The 23,291-nt window shown below is 35.9% G+C and overlaps 1 protein-coding gene across 1 annotated transcript; it reads right to left on the bottom strand.

Annotated features, from left to right (window-relative positions):
• Positions 1–1,804: 1,804 nt before the first annotated feature.
• LOC131972939 (forkhead box protein P2-like) lies at positions 1,805–21,605 on the bottom strand. The gene is made up of 15 exons (XM_059334761.1): positions 21,450–21,605; positions 18,394–18,498; positions 15,397–15,483; positions 14,171–14,279; positions 13,394–13,556; positions 12,846–12,950; positions 10,598–10,685; positions 9,603–9,743; positions 8,681–8,861; positions 7,281–7,351; positions 6,685–6,786; positions 6,444–6,565; positions 3,772–3,841; positions 3,561–3,676; positions 1,805–2,938 (listed from the first exon to the last, which is right to left on the bottom strand). Exons 1-15 carry the CDS (start codon positions 21,603–21,605, stop codon positions 2,809–2,811), a joined length of 1,746 nt encoding a protein of 581 aa, XP_059190744.1. The 3' UTR covers positions 1,805–2,808.
• Between the last annotated feature and the right edge of the window lie 1,686 nt (positions 21,606–23,291).

Genomic DNA, 23,291 nt, shown 5'->3' with positions numbered 1-23,291 from the left:
TAACAAGTAATAAGGCATTGTTCTCGCTTTAGATCCGGTAGTTGCAAAAAGCATAGTTAACTTATAGTTAACTTATAATAGATGAGCAATAAAGTATGTTTTAATATCAATAAGCAAACAAAATAAGATTAATAAAGGCATGGCAAAGACATAATGGGTGGGTCATGGGTGTTTGTAATGCCATTATTAACACTTATATAAGCTTATAAACACACAATAATGTTAATAAGCATCTTGTAAGGACTTACAAGAGCCTTATTACTTGTTAATTAATGGTTATTACAAGGACCTTAATATAAAGTGTTACCAAACAATCTGCTGATTGTATAATCATTTAATGTTAATCATCATTATTTGCTCTAGGGATGTTTCAGTTATTAAAATCAGAAGCAGGATCTGCGTATTAGGAAAATGTACCATGTGGCCTTTATGTGATACATGTAAAAAAAAATTCCTAAGACACTTATACCATATAATCAATGTTTTTAAAGAAGAGTTTGAAGATGTGAATGACAGTTGGCAGAAAGCCAATCATCATCTGTTAATGTTTACAAGATATTTCTATCAGGACTCAGTGGTCTAAGAATGGCATAGCCTTCAGTGCAGAAAAATAAGTTTAATTTGAAAAGTAAGCCAAATCATAAGGACTGTACTCCTACACCAAACCACAGATTATTTCATCCATTTCTTTCTGAATGTTTTCCTTTTGTTTCTCCCCTTTTTCTATATTTATGTATTGAACTCACAATTAACATGATCATTAATATCATTTATTTACCTATTTATTAACTTATTTATTTATTTCTCTCCTCCTCAGACATACACTACTGGTCAAAAGTTTTAGAACACACCCAACTTTTCCAGAATTTAACTGAAAATTATGCAGTTTAATGTCTCAGTGTACTCTGAAATTAGTGCACATTTGCAACATATACAATTCTTTATTGAGCATGATAGTGTTTTGAAAGTAAAAAAAAGATTCAAACTCACATTTTATGTTGGACTAAAGGACTAAAAAAAGACACAAAATGACCAAAAAAAGACACAAAATGACAAAAAAAAAAGACACCAAAAGACACAAAATGACTAAAAAAGACACAAAATGACTTACAAAGACATGAAAGTAATTCAAAAATGGACAAAATAGCCCAAGACTCCATAGAGTTAAGTTGTTAACCCATTTCTTGTTCCCTGAAAAAAGGCCTACTTGTATAATTCTGAAATGTACATTATCTTTCAGTTTTGGTTAAGTTTACCTTTTTTTATTTACCTCTGGCAGTTCACCACTTACCTTTGTACCCTTTCAAGCTGTTCATTTGACTTGAACTGCTTGAATTTCAGTAAAAAATGAAAAAATTGGGGTGTTCTAAAACTTTTGACCGGTAGTGTGTTACATATATATGATTATATGACACACTCACACATCACACTTTAATCCATGCACACAAACAAACAAAAACAAAAAACATTTGTACCATATTCAACACCTGACATCTGTTTCATACGTTAATGTCTGTATATATTTCGTGAAAGCTTTGTGTGTCTTCTTTGTCACTTGTTTGTACTGTCAGACTGACAACATTTGAAATAAATAAATAATACATTTGGCCTGCATCTCAAGTTTTACATGAAAACAAATAATTTGTGAATGCCATTTATACAGTCTATGCATTATCACACATGTGACAAAATGACAAAATAAGCTACTGTATATTAATTGACAAACAGTTAACTGGTTTACGTATATTTATTACATCGTGATCAGACATTTGGACATAAAATTACAGATGAACACATTTTTATAAATACATTGGAGTTATGTGCACAGCATCGAATGTAAATACTCAAAAATGTTGTAAAAAAAGGAATGTTTGGAGCCATTTTTATTCCAGTGGAAACACAGTGCACTGTATTAAATACATAAGTTACACACAGAGGAACAGGACACATAAGACATTGTGCTTACTTACTTTTTGAAAAACATCACATTTCAGCAGGCTGATGTGCATCTTACACATACTTTAAGACAACAGAGAGAAGCCACAACACAGACTGTATTTAAAAAACAGAAAACAGTCACCACAAACATCTCAACAGACAGAACATTCATTCTCTACATCATATGATAACAAGCATTTCTGTACTTTGGCCTTTGGAGTATATCATTTACATTTATTCATGATGAAAAGGAAATATTTTCATATCGGATCCCAACTCTGTTTCTGACTGTGTACATTCTCCTTTATTTCTAACATTGATTCTCGTCATGAATCACTTTTCTTGGCCAGTTGTCCTTTGAAAAAGAGATCACAATGTTCTCACCTGGGTAGTGCAAATGTGAGCAACTGTACAATCGTAAATACACCAAATCTCACAATAAACGAATAACTTTTGGTCCTTTTATCACATCTTTAAGTGATTGGTTGAAGTGTTTTTTTAAACCTCTTGCTGATCAGAAAATTATTTAATAGAAACACAAAAAACAGGCAACGCTTTCTTTTTTCATGGCTGAAATGTTTAAATAAAAAGTGAAAAAGCTGCAATAGTGTAAACAAAATCACAACAATTTATGAATATATGAACTATATAATGACAGTCAATTCTGAGTATTTCCGTTTTGATGCGATTTTCTTTCAAATATTAACATGTTGGTGAGAATTTCAGGTCGTCTGGCACTAAACGCTGAAGATAAACATGAAGTTCAGATGGTGAAATGTGTCAATTGTAGTCTACATCCCTGAATGTTCAACCAAGGCTTACTTCACTGCTTTCGCACTTCTCACTTTAAAGCCTGAAACTGTTTTCTTGTCATTCGAGGTCAAACAGATGCTCCTCATCCTCTTCAGTCATGCCGTGCTGCAGACCAGCTGCTTTCACTGTTGGCATCAGAGATTCTTGATCATTCAGATTCAACACTTCGTCTTTGAGGAAAAGAGATCTTGAAGAGGTGGAAAACAAAGACAGAATGGTCAATTATTGCAGCCCATTAGTCATTTACTGATTTTTTTTTTTTTTTTGGAAAAATCTTTTTATTGGTATTTGTAATTAAACAAAAAACAGGTTACGGATTCTGTAAGTGTACACAATAACTCCCCCCTTTCCCCCACCCATCCCACCCCATTGTCCCATATCCTCTACAAAAAAAAGGAGAATACAACAGAGAAAGTAATGCAATAAGGAAAACAGGAGAGAAAAAAAAAAAGGTAACAGCTGAATTGGCTGCTAAAATAAAAAAAAAGGCTATACATGTATATATATATATATATATACATACACATATATACATACACATATACATACACATATATATACATATACATACATACACATATATACACATATATATACATATACATACATACACATACACATATACATACGTACATACACACATACATACACATATATGCACACATACATACATACACAAATATATACACATAAATACACATATAAATACATATACATACCTATAGAGTATTTAAAAATAAATAAAAAAATAAAATAAAGAAAGAAAAATTGACTGATTTTTTTGGGAGTTTGCAATAAACAAAACTCACTTCTGGACTTGTGGAGAGAAGTTCTGTTTACTTGTTGCTTTGTTCTCCTGCATTATGGAGTTTCTGCTAACACACTCCTTCTTGAATCCTGGCAGTGACGCTTCAGCCAGGGCCGTCTACGGAAAAGATTGTTCAGAAATCAAACTGCAACCTAGATCAGCTCCACCTCCTGCAATCAGGAAAAGTGTCTAAAAACTCCAACACCTCTCACCTGCAGGCTGGCGTTCAGAACGGTCCCAAAATCAAGGTTGACGGACACATTTTTCATCAGCGATGGACTCCTGAGGAAAAACAAAGGTAACAGAATTTTAACACTGACACAATCCATGTCTTATTCATGGCAAGCAAATCAATATCTTGTATATATTCAACAAGCAACAACATGGTAAACAGCAATAGTTTGAGGCAAGGTCACTTGTGATGACAAATAATTCAGTCGCATGAACAATCACAAATGAAACTTCAACTAGAGCCTTGAACTGTCACCAGAATCACTCCATTCATATGTATTATTTACTCACTGAGGCCTATTAACAAGGAACACATGTGCAGTACTGTCGTAATAACTATCCAACAGTATTTTGTCACAGGACTATGTGTTTTGTCAGTTCAACTTCAGGGTCCCCATGACTTTCCGCGGACTACACTGTAAAAAAAACCCTGTTGTTTTTACGGTAAAAAACTGGCAGCTGTGGTTGCCAGAACTTTACTGTAATAAATACGGTGCAACTTTTTTTAATGTTACGGTAAAAAGATACTAGCACTGTTGATTTCACATTTAAGATTGCGATTTTCTTTAATTTTTTTACTGTATAAATAAAAGGTTTTTCCATCAAAAGAAACACTGTTTTGCCATATAATCGACAAGAAATACTTTATAAATGCCGCATAAATGAAAGATTTTACCTTTAAATATTACAGTATATTTCTGTTAGAGATATGCTGTTTAGTACATTTAACAGTGAGAAAAAAATATAAAGTATATATATTACATTAAATACATATTACAGTGTATTTTACAGGGGAGTAATGTATGTTTCAAAAAACAAAACTGTAAAAACTACTGTTTTGGCTGTTATATACATTTACGATGTTTCATTTTTACTGAAACTGAATTAACTCATTTATCATTTTACGGTCTTTCACTGTCACGGTTTAGCAGTTTTTCACCGTAAAATCTACATACATTTTTTACAGTGTATAATACATTTTCCATGACTTTTGACAACCTATAAGTACACACACACACACACACACACACACAGGACTGTAGACTTTACTCCTCATGTTAAATATTGTATGAGAATAACAATAGTCTTGCAGTGATATTGAAACATGAGGGGAAACAGAATCAAGTTTACTATCAGTGTTTTCTTAATGCATTTAATTATGAACTCCTTTTGAAAAACAATGCTGCAGCATGAGTAGGTAGCCTACATAACATTTCATGGCTCCCTATTAGACGATAGAAATTGTATTGGTCAGTAGAGAGCCATGAAATATTAAATGTACACTTGGCTGGCATTATTCAGACACAATTTCAGCTAGCTGGCATACATGTGGAGAGAGACTACGCGCTCAGAGAAAATTAAAACATAAATGATGGTAAACAAAACCTCATTCATCAATGCATGTTAGAGCTACAACATGTTAACAGCTACAGCAACTAACTTCAGTCACATTTTACTCTACGTGGAAGGTTATCCATGAATGAAAAGTAACAATTATTTAAACAGTAAACTAGGGCAAGCGCAATATTTTTTAAAGGCAAAATGTGTGTTAAAAACCTGAATTAAGTATTGTTGTGCTGCAAGACTACAGAAGAAATCGTTGCAAAAAAACTATGGGAACAAATTATCATTCCCTTCAATATTGTAAATCCTATCACCATTTCCATAGTGCAATCACAATATTAGTCAAAATTATTGCTTCTTTCACAAATTGTGCAGCCCGGCTTAAAACACAGCAAAGTTCCTCAACATTTCCAAAATGTTCAAGAATTTGATTAATTCCATGATCCATGACCTTTCCATGACCGTGGGAACCCTTTCCCTTTTGTTTGTGCATCAGTATTTTTTTGGAAATATATTTGATCTCAGGACTAGTTTTTCATGTTGTACTTCATATCTCACAACAATTTGCAAGAATTTATTAGCATGTTAAATTGCCTACTCTCTCAATGTTTCTGTTTTTCTATTTTACACACTTGAGTATATCTGCTTCTGCACTTTGTGCCATTAAAATTGTATGTTTTTTTTGTTTTGAACAGATTAAACGAACCTGGTCTCACAGGAATCCGTGGAATAGCCACGGATTCGCTTAACTCAAAATCTGTGGAATAGCCACGGAATAACTCAAATTTCCGTGAAACTGACACGGATTTCGCTACAATGCAAGTTAATGACTAATGACAAGTTAATGTAAGTTAATGGATATTTTTTCCTATTGGTTTGTTCCAAGCGACGTGACTTTCAAGATCCCGGCGGTCAGAATAAAAAACATGGCGGACCGTTCTCTCATTTTTAGTGAAAAAATCAATATTTTGACTTAGTTTCTGCATAAAAATGGATTTTGATCACATTTCTAGCGAGAAATATATGTTTTATTTTCTAAATATTCACTCAGTGAATGTACATAATCACTTTGTATGTTGGAATAGCCACGGGATATGACTGTCATTAACTTGCATTGTAGCGAAATCCGTGTCAGTTTCAAAGAAATTTGAGTGATTCCGTGGCTATTCCACAGATTTTGAGTTAAGCAAATCCGTGGCTATTTCACGGATTCCTGTGAGACCAGGTTGGATTAAACACATCTTGAATATCATGATATTTTATCTGAATCAGCAGATAAGTGTAATAAACAGGAGGTCATGTAGTGTACCCTGTGATCTTCTGGGATCTCCTCCTCTGGTATTCCACCTCATCCACCGTCCACACGGCGCCTTTCACATTCTCCACACGCACAAAACACTTGTGCAGACTCAGGTTGTGGCGCACTGCATTCTGATCCAGAGAAAATCAAGAGTGAAGGAGATATTACTGAATACATGCTACATAAATCAGGTATGACACACACACACACACACTGGGATTACAGAGTTAATTATGTCAGGGTGTGATACCTTCCACGTGGCGGCGTTGCGTCTGAAATAAGCAAACGTCCGTGTGAACCAGTTGTATATCTCGTTGAGTGTTAGTTGCATGTCTGATGTTTCCATGATAGCCTGTAGAAGGAGGGGAAATTAAAAAAAATGGAGCACATTACGGGATCAAATTAAAGCCCTGGCTTTATCACTTGTGAAAGGAGGACACAGTCAGTGTTTTATATTGTCTTTCTATGAATCAAATGCTATTTTAGAATTTAAAAAAAACACTGACTGAAGACATGTTTGGGGCTGCATATTTTTAAAAAAATCATCATTGATCAATTTGAAAAGCTCCACAGGTTCCACAAAAGAGAACAAAACAGCATTTTTGCTTTGAAAAGTTACTTAAATGTCATGGTTAATCGACTATAAAGACTTAAAAACAGGTTGTTTAGTGGTAAGAAAGGCTTTCAACGTGAAAATGTTCACATTCTAGAGACAAGAAAAAGCAAAATAGGAAAACAGTAAAAAGCATAAAGGAGGGACCATCTGGATGCGTCTAAATTTCAAATTATAACATAATTACATAAGTAAAGAAAGAAATCACTGTTATTCCAAGTAATAGACTGTACCTGTCTTATCAGTGTTGCATAGGTGAAAGGTGGTCTGATATCAGTGTTCTTGTAGAGCTCATATTCATTTTCTGAAACAAGACATAGTAAGTGGAAACAAGAGATTGCAACTTCTGAAGGTGGGAATACTGAATAGCTGATGATAGGCTGCCAAGCCAGTGGGAATGTGTCAGAAGAAGTTGGTGTGGGAATAGTTTGGAAAGTGTGACTGTATGGAATTAATCTGAATGTAATTAAAAGTTGAATAATACCAATAATGTATACAAAATGTGAAATTTCTAGCTGGAAAGCATGAATGAGCAACTAATGCATAAAAAAAGGGTTTCACGTTGCTAAAAAAAATTCTGGACTATGTGGAATATTTCTGAAATAATTAAATGAATGATGAAATATGAATGAGCATTCCCACCAACTGGAGTACAAAATGTGCTATGAAGTAGTTTTTTTTTTTTTTCCAATATATTTATTGTCTTTTTCTCATAATATAATGTCCCGTCAATGAAACATTCAATAACAACTTAACAGTTTGGGACTGGAAATACTTATATTGCATAAACACACATACACACACACACACACACGCACACACACGCACACGACTTGCACCAGTATCAGACAGGATTAACATAAAATAAAATTAAACTGTTCCCCTACATTTTTCACAGTCGCCGCTCAGGTAAAGCCTACTACTATTCCAGCTTCGTTGATAATCATGTACGGTTCCCAAAGCTGAACAAAGTCTTTCTGTTTGTCTTAGCAATGTAAGTTAGTCTTTCGAGGAACATGGTCTCACAGGAATCCGTGAAATAGCCACGGATTTGCTTAACTCAAAATCCGTGAAACTGACACGGATTTCGCTACAATGCAAGTTAATGACAGTCATATCCCGTGGCTATTCCATGGATATTTTTTCCTATTGGTTTGTTCCAAGTCACGTGACTTTTAAGGTCCCGGCGGTCAGAACAAAAAACATGGCGGACAGTTCTCTCATTTTTAGTGAAAAAATCAATATTTTGACTTAGTTTCTGCACAAAAATGGATTTTGATCACATTTCTAGCGAGAAATATATGTTTTATTTTCTAAATCTTCACTCAGTGAATGTACATAATCACTTTGTATGTTGGAATAGCCACGGGATATGACTGTCATTAACTTGCATTGTAGCGAAATCCGTGTCAGTTTCACGGAAATTTGAGTGATTCCGTGGCTATTCCACAGATTTTGAGTTAAGCAAATCCGTGGCTATTTCACGGATTCCTGTGAGACCAGGTTGCTTTCGAGTCCATTGCAGTCCAAAAGCTCCCTCGTCCACATTCTCAATGATGGAGCGTCCATACTCATCCAACATAATGCAATAGCTAAGTATTTATTTATTAAGTGAGGACAGTATTTTGTTTACCTGAGGACAGCGAGTACACCAAAGGGTGATGGCGGCGTCTTATGGCCCCGGCACATGATGCATCAGAGGGCGACTCTTCCTCGCTCCCCTGGGACGGCGTGCTGACGGGGGCCGAAGGTCGGGGGGACACCTGGGGCGAGTCTGACAGGCTCAGTGAGGGCAGGTTGTTGGCGGAGCCGAGCTGAGAGCGACACAAGCGGAAGATCCCAGTTAACAAAGAAATGGGTGCGACGAGAAGAGTGACAGAGAAACAAAACAGAGCGGGAGATTTTTAACAGAGTGTAACAGAGCGATTCGATTCGCCTCCTCAGAGGTGATTCCACTAATATCGCAAGAAGAAGGAAGCCAATTATTGTTAATTATAGGGTGAAATTGTTTGGTGAGTGTTGTGATTATGGTGCAATATTTGCAAGATTAACATCTGATTAGCTTCCACATTATGAGAGCATGTCTACTGTCTGAAAACACAATGGCAGCCATCTGGTGCCAACAGCTGGGCACCGAAAGGAAAGGAAGCGCTCAGGACTCACATCGTGCAGTGAGTCACACTCAATCATGAAGGAGATCTCAACAAAGGAAAAGTAATTTCAGAGTTATGGAATAAAACACAAAATGATAAAACTTTTGTCATCCGATCTGGCATCCTTTTTCTTTTTCTATCTACTGTTTCTGACCTGAAGATGTACCCTGAATTCATGTTTTTTTTGTTCTAAGAAAACATATTTGTGCAACTCATCCAACTGTGAAAGTTCACCAGGTCAATTACAGGCTGGTGGCATCTTCATCAGAGCTGCAGAAGATGAGATTGCAGCCACACACGTGTGCTTTTCACTCCCAAACCTCATATCTAGCTTACAGTTTACGCCGTCCACTTTCCGGCTCATTTATTTATTCATCTCTGTTGTTCACACACACTTTCTACCTGTGGACCGTGCGGGTCAGCGGCAGAGCCATCAGACGGTGGCGACTGAAGACTCGCGGGTGCAGAGATCGACTGGGACTCTAAAGATGGCAGATGCAGGTGAGCCATCATTGCTCGCAGACGCTCCCGTTCTTTGCGAAGCTGTTAGAGGAGATGAAGGCAGGGAGAGGGAATCAGTGTCACTTCAAAATCACTGAACACAGATTGCTGAAATGGGACGCTGTGAACCAAATATGCTTTGCAAAGTGCATTTTCCTGCAGGGTCAAACAACAGAAAGGAGGTTATTTTTTGGCAAACAGTACATGAATATTTACCATGAGCACGACTGTGTTTATGTGGTGAAATGTGGGGAAAAGAATCCAGTGTTTTAGACTATTATTGCTAGAACCTGGTCTCACAGAAATCCGTGGAATAGCCACGGATTCCGCTTAACTCAAAATCCGTGGAATAGCCACGGAATCGCTCAAATTTCCGTGAAACTGACACGGATTTCGCTACAATGCAAGTTAATGACAGTCATATCCCGTGGCTATTGGTTTGTTCCAAGTCACGTGACTTTCAAGGTCCCAGCGGTCAGAACAAAAAACATGGTGGACAGTTCTCAAATTTTTAGTGAAAAATCAATATTTTGACCTAGTTTCTGCATAAAAATGGATTTTGATCACATTTCTAGCGAGAAATATATGTTTTATTTTCTAAATCTTCACTCAGTGAATGTACATAATCACTTTGTATGTTGGAATAGCCACGGGATATGACTGTCATTAACTTGCATTGTAGCGAAATCTGTGTCAGTTTCACGGAAATTTCAGCGATTCCGTAGCTATTCCACGGATTTTGAGTTAAGCGAAATCCGTGGCTATTTCACGGATTCCTGTGAGACCAGGTTGTATTGCTACTATAAATATCAGAGAGGTCTGCTTGGCATCTACTTCACATCCAAGCAGTAATTCTAACTTTTGTTTTCAGACATCTTTACGGCACTGAGGCCTACCTGAAGCTCGAGTTGCTGAACCACCTGCATCTGGACTCTGCACTGCGCTGTGCTTCTGTCATCCAGAGTGTGCTCGCTGCCTATGTGCCTGAAACACACAAACAGAGGTGCGTTTAATGAATATGAAAATATGTCTGTTGTGTATCAAATACACTGAAAGGTCTGCAGCTTGCTCCTTTACAAAGATAGCAGCTGTACTTATCTGCAGTGGCTTCCAATGAAGACCAAGAGTCATGGTTGAAAGACAAACACATTTTTCAAAACCGCAACCCCCAAAGTATGTTTTCGTTAAGAAATTGCCAAAATACACTGTTTTTCATAGAAAGAAACTAAAAAAAGAAAAGCTCTATCATTGAAACATGAACTTTCCGTCAGTCATTGATCATAGGTTAAGAAAGTTTCCGTTAGAAAAAGTAACCAAAACGAAGCTTAACATTGTGAATCGTCTGTCCAAATCACTTTATTCTACGTCTCGTGTAAAATGCCAGCAGAAATAAATTGTTTGTCATAACTAGATCCTGTTAAAAACTTTAAATTCTGCTCCTCAGCGACACTGTGAAGCTGTGATTGATTCTGCTGATACGAACGTTAACATGACAAATATTCACTGAAAATCTGTTTACACAGAGCTGAGAGGAGAGGACAGTAGAGGCTGTAAAATGCATATAGTTCAATACATAAATATATAGCATGTGGAGAAAAAGTTATTTCCCCAATATTCATGACACTAGTGGGCACTTGGAAAAATGTTGGATATATCAATTCCATTTCATTCCAATTTTTAAAAAAAATATTTATGAGATCAATTTAACCAGCGTTTTTTTTTTCTTTCTTTTTTAATGCTGTATGTTGTTATAACTGTGTTACTCTGCACAAAAGACATTTTCGAGTTGTTCACACTTCCAGCCATGATTCCACAGAGGTGCAGGATTTATAGATTTTATATATATTTTATATATTGCAGTGAAATACAAGGCCACAGTGAGTAAGTGTTTAGAAGAGTTGTTAATGATAGCTTCCAAAAAGCAGTTCAGTTGTTTTTAAATGACCTAATGTTTTTTTTTCAAAGATCACCAGGGATTTATCTTTCAGAGAAATGGATCCATAGCTCTGTGACTTGAATGTAATGATAAAACTGTGGCTACAAACATTCTAGAGCCACAGGGGTATTTCATACTGATGAGATTTTCATCAAAAGACTCCTTAAAGGTGAGACACAACAGGCAAAAACATTGTTTTTTCATGCACTGGTCAATTTTGAGGTTTGGGGCTATTTTTCTCCCATAACATGTCTTTTTTCAGAATAGTGGAACGAAAACATGCAAAATAAACATATAGGTGTATAATTTACTATATTTTACCAATCTGCGCCTGTAGATTTCTCTTAATTCACTAAAAGTTATCGTTTTAGTGCAACATATACTGCCAACGTAGTCTAAACCTCGTCATCACAGGCATTGTTAGGAAGCTCCCACTCTCCTGCACACCATTATGTGTTCTATTTTGCTGTTGCAATAAATTAGATTCAATATTTAGTCTTCAAATAGTCATTTTCATTAAAAATGCATAAAATATTTATACATAACGTTTTTTTTTTAGGCTGTTAGCCATACACCTCAACTTCAGCTCCACTTACATCCACATTCAGACTTACCAGTTTTATTCCTGACTATAATCTGAAGATTTTTACTAAGCGGTTTGTCCATATATCATTCATACCCTGATTTATAGAATATTTTGGTCCTAAAAACATGACGAAAATGTATTTAAAAAAAATGTTTTTTGACAGTATTTTCCCATTTCTGAAATAATAAAAAGAGATATCCCAATTTCCTTCTGAAAAAAAAACTTTGAATCTAATATACCAACAACATAAAACAATAACTTTGAAATTTGCTTTAAGCAATGTTCAGTTTAATGTCCTGGAAATATATGCAAATTAGTGCATATCTAATGAGTTAACACCTTATTCGAAAATCTGGACATAACATTTCAGAAAACTTATAATGCAAAAAAATATTGTCTTTATGTCAATAAAAAACTGGGAAAGTTTCATGTATATATTTATATTTTTATATTATTTATAAGGTAGAAAAATACCTTTTGAGTCTCAATAAGGTAAACAATAAGGTGCAAAGAGTCAGAAATGACATACTGTAAATATTCACTAAACAAGCTTAATTTGGCAGTGTTTTATTTGGACCTATTGTCTCCTAAGTACATGTATAAATTTATTGATAAAACTTACCTGATGAACTGGCTAAAGCTGTCACACACCGACTCACATCCCGGCCAATTACACACACCGTGACCGTAGAGAGCGTGCGTGGCGGCGCCACCATCTTTGACAGCACTAGAGTGAAAGTATTGTCATGATTAAAAGCCACGGCAGGCAGAGACAACAGCAAACAAAACTAGAGCAAAGCAGCAATAAAACAGACATAAGGGTGTTTTCTTTTCTTTTCAGGTGGCAGAAAATGACAGAGAGAGGTGGAGAGGAGCACTTAAAAAACAAATGGAAAACTATTTACTTTTGATTTGGGACATGTAGTCATGTAAACTTTTTCTTTGCTCAACCACTTCAGGTGGTGCAGCACAAAGCAAACAAACAAGACAAAATATATCGTCCCAGGGGGAATTAAAAGTGAAGTCTCGCCGCAAAAGCAAACAGCTTGTCGCCCCGCACCTTGAGAGAAAATGTCTACAGATGACGAGTCTTTGATGTTTAGAAAGAAAAAGCAATATCATCTGAGCTCTCACAATCACCAGTTTACAGCAGCAACACGCAGGTCTTACCATTCTGCCCTGCGAGGGGAAGGAGACTGCTGGTCATTGCTCTGCCTCCCTGCTGTGTTGTTTGCAGAAGAGTCCTGATTGCCCTTCAATGTCATTTTATCTTCCATTATTCCGTTTGTGAGCTCTTTCCATATCTGCTGCATCTCTGCAGGGCTGACACCAGCTAAAACATAAAAAAAAATACAGTATATTTTGCATTTCTTTAAAAAGAAAAGTGTTTTGTTTTACATGTTCTACATGTTGGAACTGCAAAAAGGAGGGAGGGCTTATTAACTATATATAATACATGAGAGGAAGCTGACTTGTGCATGTAGCTTAGTGGCATATCTTTCCAGAATTATGATAATTTCTTTATAATGAGAATTTTTTGTTTTTAAGCTGTTCACACCTGCACTTTTTTATCCGTACTTCACATTCACCAAGTTTCTACTTCTAGAAATAGAAGAGCATTTCTTTCACTTGACCTCATGTTACCTCTCCGCTGCAATCCAACAATAATTATCACAGTTAGGATATGAGTAATAATGAATATTCTACTTTTAGGTTTCACTTTCATCACCATGTCTTTTGAGCTTGTGTGCAGTTATGTAACTGATCATAAAATCAAAAACATCTCAGTGACAAATGCATGTCCATTTTTGTCTATTTATCTCAAATCACACTAAAATCACAGGCAATATACAGAAGATTTAAAAACACAGTACATGCAAATGAATCAGCTGACATGGCTATTGCTTTACACAGCTTTACTGCTTGAGAGAGATGAAAAATAGTGACCTGGAGAGAGAGCAGGAGAGGACAGGAGCGGTCTCTGCACCCGGAGGAGCTGCTGCTGCTGCTGCTGGAGCTGGAGGAGCTGCTGGAACACGAGCTGCTGTGCAGGGAGCTGGAGGACGCAGGGAGAAAAGATGAGGTACTACTCAAGTACAACTTTGCTCTCACACCTTTTTTTCGGAGTATTGATCCTGAGATAAAATCTGTGGCATATACTGCATCAAGTGAAAAAGAAAACAGAAAACAACTCTTGATTCTGACATTACTGTAAAATACCTTCCTCCATCTGTCCTATTGAAATATAGTTTCATTATTTATGGCTTTCGGGCCACCAGAAATCGTAGTTTATGTTGCTGCAAACTGCAGCATTGACTGTTTACTCGAACTTTTAGCACATTCTGCAGCTTCTCTTACGAAATACATTCTGCCGCATGCAGTATGCATACAGTTGGGACATACTACTTCACTGGCCTTGAACTTTGACCCTCTTGCTCATGTATCTGTTACAGTCTGTAGCACTTCTGTTCAAGATTGTTTGTCAGAATTACCAGAAAAGCATGCTGGCTTGCATACTGCAAAATGTGACTGACTGCAGTAGGACATCCTGGTATTTTGTACATATCGTTTAGGAGATAAGGCGCGCAGAGTCAGTAACTTATTTTAAATCACTTCTTAAAACCCACTTTTATAGACTTGCTTTTATGTAATGCTGTCTGTCTCACCACTCCTTTTTACTTCTTCACTTTTTACTTTTTTTACTCCTTTTACCTTTTATTTACTGTGTATCTGAGAATGTCTTGTGATTGTTCCTGCTCTGTCTCTTATTGGTTTTCTTTAATGTTTAAAATAGTTTTTAGCCTTATGGCATCATTCTCGTTGTGCTTAACTGCTCTCTGTCCAAGCACTTTGTAATTATATAAATTAATATAAATTAAGTTATTATTATTATTATTATTATTAATAATAATAATAATAATAATAATAATAGTAGTACTAGTATCATTATTATTATTATTATTTTTATTTTTTTATTTTTTTGGCATATTGCATCTGACATACTAAATCTTTCTTAAAATGTAATGCACCCTTACTTTATCACATTTTATTGATTTTACTCATTAAAGTTTTTTTATGCCAAGCTGGGTATGTAAACTTAAGTGCAAAACAAACAACAAAAAAAACATAAATAGACAGAATTACAACAAAACAGATCCCAAATAACGACTCACCTCTTTGACTTTCTTGCTGGGCTTTTGTTGAAGCAGCTGCAGGTGAATCTGTTGTTGCTGCTTCTTGTAAAACTCTTTCAGATGTTGCTAGAAAAATAGTGATGGATCATTATTATAGACATTTTTATATTATTATTATTATGACTAATATTATAGGCATTAACCTCATTCTCAAACAACCAACAATGATACAAGTGAAACAGCACAAATACTGCATCCCTACATCTTTCTTTTGAGAGGTTTTCACACACATGATATGTTTTGTTGACTACTACCAATAATGAGCCAATTTGAAATGTGAGGGACAATTTCACTATTATTTTTGTACATAAAAATGTGTTATTTTGGTTCTAAATGGTCTTGGGTCTTAAAAATCTGGCACAAAAAATTAAGATCACATGAAAAATTCTAGTCAGGATATAAAAATGCTAACCTGTGTTTATTAAATGTTTCCAGTATTATTGTTTTACGCCATATATGTGTGCATATCTTTGACAATAAGCTTGTTATGAATACATAGATGATAAATACTTGATTGTGCTCCTTTTTGTTTTTGAGATGCAGTCATGTTGTTACCATACTATATTTAGTCCCTGGGCACATGGGACTACAGCTGTTTTTTCCCAAAATATAATGAAATATATATTTAAGAAGCTGTATTCCCATGTGCCTGAAAACTAATTATAGTTCGCTGAGAAAATATAACTTTTAAGTCAAACAGATTGACCGATGTTGAAAATTTCTTCAGATTTCTGTTTAGACGTACCCAGAGAACACTTCCACCAAAGAGAATAAAACTTTCAGTTGAGGGCGCAAATTGTTTAAAGATGGTAAAAAAAAAAATTGCCAAAAATGAATGAATGAAACTTCAGTAGGTAAAGTTAAATTAATGTTAACCAAAATAATTATATGCTACTGTATTGTAATGTTTTATTTTATTTATGCCTTTGCAGTCAAGTTTGCTGCTAACAAATGTACTTAGCATAGCTAATATTCTTGGGAGGCTAAAAGCTAATGCTAGCTAGGCCAAATAGTTAATATTACAAAACATTAACACTGATAACAGACACCTTATAACAGAATAGTTTAGACACTAGACAATAGACACTCTTCCTGCAATAGACCAATTTTTCAGCAGATTTGTGGTAACCTGGCCAAAAAAATTAAGATCTAAAATCAGATCAAGATCTCTCCGTCACAAGATGGGGGCGCTTATGGAAACATTACCGCTTTTGTCCACAAGGGCTGCCAAAATCAACACAAAATTAAAGTTTGTTGTAGTTGCTTTAAGTGTTTACCTTGATCTCTATTAACTTGGGTAACTATATACTGGTACATTTTCAGGTTTTTGGATATTTTTCTCCCAAAACATGTCTTCTTTCTGGATAGTGGAATGAAAATGTCCAGAACAAGCATTTAGGTGTATATTTCCCTATATGTTGTTGATTTCTCCTAAATTCACTAAAAGTTAGCATTGTACTGCAGCGTGTACTACCATGAATGTAGTCTAAACCTCGTCATCACAGGCATTGTTAGAAAGCTCTCACTCTCCGGCACAATATTATGTGTTTCACATGTTCTATATTGTTGTTGCTATGAATAACAACCAGTATTTTGTCTTCCAATAGGCATTTCCATTAAGAATGTATGAAATCTTTAAAGGCCGTTTTCTCAAAATGAGTTTTTTCTCATGCTCTGAGCCATAAATCTCAACTTCAGCTCCACTCACAGACACCAAACTGACCAGTTTTATTCCTAACTGTGTTCTGAAGGTTTGACTATATATCATTCAGACCCTGATTTACACAACATTTTGTTCCTAAAAGCATGACGTTTTTTTTGTTTTGTTCTTTATGGCTTTTGACAGCATTTTCCTATTTTTTAAATTATAAAATAAGATATCCCAACTTCCTTCAGGAAAAAAACTTTGAATCTAATATATCGACAAAATAAAATAATAACTTTGAAATTTGCTTTATTCAATGTTTAGATGTATGTCCTGGAAATGTATGCAAATTAGCGCACAACAAGTTCCCAGCTCATTTGCATATCCAAACATAACATTTCAGAAAACTTGTAATGGTGAAGTGAACTGGTGAAGTTTCATGGTGATATCTAAAAGTTCTAGAAAAGATGCCCTTTTCACCTGTAGTGTCCCATTATATTATACATTATATTACATTCAATCCTTTCCTTACAGGAATTCCAGTCCAAAAAATGTGTGTATACAACAAAACTGAAACTAATTTTACATGGGAAGCATCCAGTAAACTCAGAGTAGCATTAGTGTGCCTATGTTAGGGTTAGTATAGGCAAGGCAAGGCAAGTTTATTTATATAGCACAATTCGGACACAGGGCCATTCAAAGTGCTTTACAGGGGCAAGATTAAAATACATAAAACACATTAGAAGACATTTAAAAGCGAATTTTAAAAAAAAGTGAATGAATAAAACATTTAAAAGCGAATGAATAAAAATTACAGGTTAAAATGGAAACAGAAAAGTCTTCAGACTTGATTTAAAAGAGCTGAGAGTTGCAGCAGACCTCAAGTTCTCTGGGAGTTTGTTCCAGAGATTTGGTGCATAAAAACTAAACGCTGCTTCTCCTTGTTTAGTCCTAACTCTGGGGACTGTAAGTAGACCTGTCCCAGACGACCTAAGGGCTCTGGACGGCTCATAACGTATCAGCAGATCGCTAATATGATAATAATAATAATAATAATACATTAAATTTTTATAGCGCTTTTAAAGGTACTCAAAGTCGCTTTACATGACAGGAAATTAGACACACACAAACACAAAATACAGAATATATTCTGGCCCTAGACCATTTAGGGCTTTATAAACCAACATTAATATTTTGAAATCAATTCTTTGAGTGACAGGAAGCCAGTGTAAAGACCTCAGAATTGGAGTGATGTGATCCAATTTTTTGGTCCTGGTGAGTACAGTTTTTTGGAAGCCCTGCAAGGACACTAGTATATATAGTATAAATACCTGCTGGAGCAGAAGGGCTTGTTGCTTCTGGTGGATCAGAGCCTGCAGCTGGTTGGGCGACAGGAGCTGCTGCATCTGCTGTGGAGCCATCATAGCCAGAAACACCTTCAAGAAGAAGAGTTAGGATAAAATGATAAAAGACCCCAGTCTGCAGAGTGAAGACAAGCGGACGAGTGAGCGAGACAGAAGGCAAGTGTCAGGTGTTAAACAGTAATAACCAGCGAATAGGAATCTTTCCAATCCAATTAGAAGAGCAGTGCTGTCAACCTTTAGTGAACATCATCATGCTGGATTGTGTCGTCGACCCTAAATGAGATGGGAGATGGAGGCTGACCAAATAATTAGCAACACAATTACATGCTTGTTGTGACTCCTAATAGAAGTGTATGGGTATTAATAAAGGCAAACACTCACAGAATAATAACTGATCTGCACTGTTACGGATTGACTGACAAATAACAGAGTGATTGTCTCCTTTTGTGTTCAAACAGAGGCAAAAGCAATTGCCATGAACGCATTAAGAAACAACAAAAGCCACTTACAAATCCAACGTGTTGAATTATAAACAATGCTAGAGTATATTAGTAATTCTGTCAATTGATTGTTGGGGAAAATATAATTTATGGTTTTAACAAAAGCTTCTTATTTTCTACATATAAAAGACTGCACACAGACACGTGTAAAGGCTGTGACCTGATGTTCTGCAAAGGTGTAAGTGAAGCCGTATTTCTATATTGAAGTAATATCTTAGCGGCTTGCAGGATGTAATGAAAGACGAGCACATAAGGGAGCTCAAGTTTGTCATTTTTGTCCTCAGTCCTTTGTGGTAATACCTTCTGTGTCTACAACAAGACTGATAAGAGAAAGTAAGGAAATAAGATGAAGATTTCACACTTTGGCACAGCAGGTGTAACAATCTATGCTGCTTATTTAACAATAGGTTGATTAACTGATTAGGAATTTAAGATTTTACAGCCTGCTGAATGTGATTATTTGCTGCTTTTCTGTTTTATATTCAAATTGAACATCTTTTAAAGCTAAAAGAACCATTTTTGAAGAGACAGTAACATAAAAACAGAAATCAATAGCACAGAGAAGGTGGAAAAGGCTTAATATGTGCAGCATTTATTCAAATATTTGCAGTTTACAAAAAAAGTTTCTCTAAATGTAACTGTAGCAGGACAAAGAGGCATTGCAAATATTAATAAAGTACAACTTACTAACCAGCTCATAAATCTAGTGTTTAATAAAACTCACAATAAATTCTCCAGCAGTTGAAGTGTGACAAAACAAACACTTTAAAGAGGCAAGTTCTGGGAAATTGTGTTTTGTTTTTTTTGTTTGTTTTGTTTTTCCAGAAAATGCATTGATTAAAGTTTCAGTATGCAATCCTAGAGAACAATGTGGCCATCAAGTGAAGTCAAATGTATTTATGAAACACATTTAAAAACAATTCCAGTTGACCAAAGTGCTCTACAAACCAGAGCAGGTAGTTAAAATTCACAAATAAAAGATACAATGACGTAAACATCAGAGCACACAGCACATAGGAAATCATAGGCATCAGTCTGAAATCATTCACACTCAAACACTAAACTCATGTTTTGAGCCTGGACTTGAAGAGATAATGGAGGGGACATATTTTCCACCCAAGTACTGAAGCTTTTGGTTGGTGTTTCATCCCTACCAGCCAACCAAATCATCAACAATCAGCTAACTTTCTCAAAAATTGCATACTGCTCCTTTAAACTGATTGATCATTTAAAAAAAAAAATCCATAATGAAAACTACTGGTGGTTGCAGCCATAAAACTTAAACTTTTTATGTCTTTCCTGAAACTTCCTGTGCATGTCATTTTTTAGAGACTGCACCGACACACAGACCTGGTTTCATTATCATGCTTTACAAATCACTGGGTCACCCTCCGTGGTGTGTGGATTGGATGCTGCAGCTACAAAAGAAATGCATTACAGCTGGAAGTCCTTTTTTTTCAATATAAGAGGAAACCAGTCTTCATTGTAAATTGTCTTCATTTATGTGATTTTGCAGAGTTTGCAGATTGAAAAACTTTCATATCACAAGCCATTATCATTATTATTATGAGGACTAGAGTCACACTCGGCGTTGCATCGTGGCGTTGTGACATTGTCACTTACTGTCGTCACATTCGCTGAGAAGTAAATCAGCTCGTGTGGCTGCAGACAGTTCTAGCAGACCCTTTATATCAGGGGTGTCAAACTCTGGCCCGCGGGCCAAATTTGGCCCCCAGTGTAATTTTATTTGGCCCGCGAGGCAATACCAAATTATTATATTATTATTGTAAATGAATGACATTGATGTGTTTTTTATTTTAAATTTGATTTTGGATGTCTGCACTATTTAGTTATATATTGTATGTTTATAAGCGTTGCTGGTTCCATATTTAATGTTAAAGCAAAACATGTTTGGTATATATTAAAAGGTTTATTTGTTCAATGTTGGCCCACGATTTTATTCAAGTTTTCCATTTTGGCCCATTGTGTATTTGAGTTTGACACCCCTGCTTTATATGGACGGTGCCTATGTTGTTAATTCTTTTACAGGTTTAGAAAGTGAATTAAGAGAAAAGGGCAGAAAAGCTGACATGCCATGAGAGCAGACTGAAGGGAACGATGGCGTTCATTATCCTGTTGTTCCCTTGATCCCTCCGATTAAGATTCCCAGGGATGGAATCACAACAGACAACCATAAAATTACGTTGGGTCATGCTTATTTGCCGTGCACTTGCATCTGTTTGGCCTAGGTCTGTGGACAATTATTCCTCCCTGGCTCTGACTCTCAAACTAATAATGAAGGACAAACAGAGTTCTGCGTGTCAACTCCCAACCCGGATCAGATCTCATATGAAATCCCTGCCACTGTCAACAGAGCTGCAGGCTCCGGGTTTGGTGTCCTGTCAGAGGACGTCCAATATGGAGCTGGTATTTCTCTTGACATCTGTTTGCCTATAAGACTGTTCTATTTCCCGCTTATGAAGAGGAGGATGAGTGGGAGGCTGAGGAGTAGGATGAAGATACCTGTTTACGATGGAGACTCTGCCAGTTTTCACCACTCACTCCACTGCAGGAGTCCCCATTAGCCACTCTCTCTCCTGCACCGACGTCTTTGTGACTGAGCAGGCTGCTGGCTGGGGTTTGACGGGCTGCCGTGGGACTGAGAGGAGACTCAGGCATACTAGCTCAGGTCCTAAAAGAAAACAGTCAACACTAAATAAGATACAAGACTCCAACACTGGAGATGCAGCTCAGCAGCATGGCTTAATTACACCTTTGTGTGGCTTTACATTAAAAAAACAGGCAAAAAAAGAGAAAAATTCCAAATATGAGCTTTTTGAGGTGCTGATTAATAGGATACATAAACAGAAATTAGAAAAGACTACATTTGCACAAGGGAAATGAACAATACAAGGCTTCAAATGCAATTAAATTCTACAGATGTAATTTACAAAAAAAACTAAAGAGATAAACAAATCTGTGATTTGCAATCTAAGAATTTAGTTGCATGTGAGGTAAACCAGCAGAAAAAGCGTCAAAAGTTAATTTACAATTAAAAAGTAAAATCATTCAGACTTCATGCACAAACAACATAAACACACTACATTTACAGCAGGTTACCAAGTGAAAGTGTTCATATACATTTATTATAAAATATTTCTGAACATGCATATGACAGAATATAGTCAGCAAATGTGTCTGTGGATTCTTATTAGCAGGGTGAGAAAATCTTTGCATTGAGTTTTACAAATCCAACTTTTAATTAACTTATCTCAGCAGTGCATGAAGAAGAAACTACATTTTTTAAAAGATCCTACATAAATATTCAAGAGAGCTTGTAAAATACAGCCTATTTCTTCTACAACTGTGCAGAAATAAGAGTGTAACTTTAAGCATTAACTCCTCAAAACAAAAAAAAACAAAAGTCAGATCCAAGCTCTCTGACACCTCTATTTCCGTTAGGATTATATTAAAACAACATACCGTTAGTGTAATTCAGAGCAGCCAGGCAGGAGTTGATGTCTTCAAGTCATGCAGTTTGGAGTGAGGATGGGAGAGAACTGATGGAGTTGTGTGTCTACCTGAGGGGGAGGAGTCACATGTCGGCTGCTGAATTAGACAGGGATGATAGCAGATGATTATGTGACAAACAGGAAAATCAGATTTTGTTATACATCATTTTTATTTTAGGAAAAAAAGTCACAGTGCTTACCTGGTGAGTGTCTCCACATTTGTAGTGATGGTGAAAAAAAAAAGTCTTCTTTGCATTAATCAATAACCCTCACATCTGCACTGCATAATATATAATAAAAAACACCATGCATATTGCAACATAATATATAGATAAAACATGCTGGTCTTTCTTGTCACCTAAAATCCATTTTTGCAGGTATTTCTATTCTCTGTTGATATTCATAGACATGCACAATCGATCAAAAAAATAAATAACAAAACGGCTCAAAACAAGCATAATTTATTGTCTTTCATGATTAAAACAAAAATGGTTCGCTTTGAGAAAGGACAAGTATATTTGTCTGTGACTTTATTTAGATATGCAGTATCAACAACAAAAAGAAGTCTGCAGCTACACAACTGTCAAACTGTTATCAAAGAGCTATTTACAGTAGTGTCGGCACTTTTATTTGAATAACTTATCAGTGCATCTGTTAAAAAAACAAATAAAAGTGTTTTAATTTTAGCTGTTGATAAATGCAGTTTGCCCCAGAGTGTAAAAGCTTCAACACTGCGACAATGACAAATAACTCCTGAGATGAGTCATGACGACATGACTGCACAGTCATGTCGTCATGACTTTAACTTCTTTCTTTTTCTTTACCACTTTCTTTTTTACACTCTTCCAGCAGC

This window comes from Centropristis striata, chromosome 6 (assembly GCF_030273125.1).
Source record: "Centropristis striata isolate RG_2023a ecotype Rhode Island chromosome 6, C.striata_1.0, whole genome shotgun sequence".
NCBI lineage: Eukaryota > Metazoa > Chordata > Actinopteri > Perciformes > Serranidae > Centropristis > Centropristis striata.
Note: the sequence above shows the minus strand (reverse complement) of the source record. Positions and strands in the feature narration are given on the sequence as shown.

Excerpts from the sequence above, each read along its gene's own strand:
- LOC131972939 (XM_059334761.1), bottom strand. The coding sequence starts at position 21,605 with ATGCCTGAGTCTCCTCTCAGTCCCACGGCAGCCCGTCAAACCCCAGCC. Across the intron at positions 13,557-14,170 it reads CTCTCCTGCTCTCTCTCCAG|CTGGTGTCAGCCCTGCAGAG; the intron begins GTCACTATTTTT and ends TTTATGTTTTAG. Across the intron at positions 10,686-12,845 it reads AGCTTTAGCCAGTTCATCAG|GCACATAGGCAGCGAGCACA; the intron begins GTAAGTTTTATC and ends TGTGTGTTTCAG.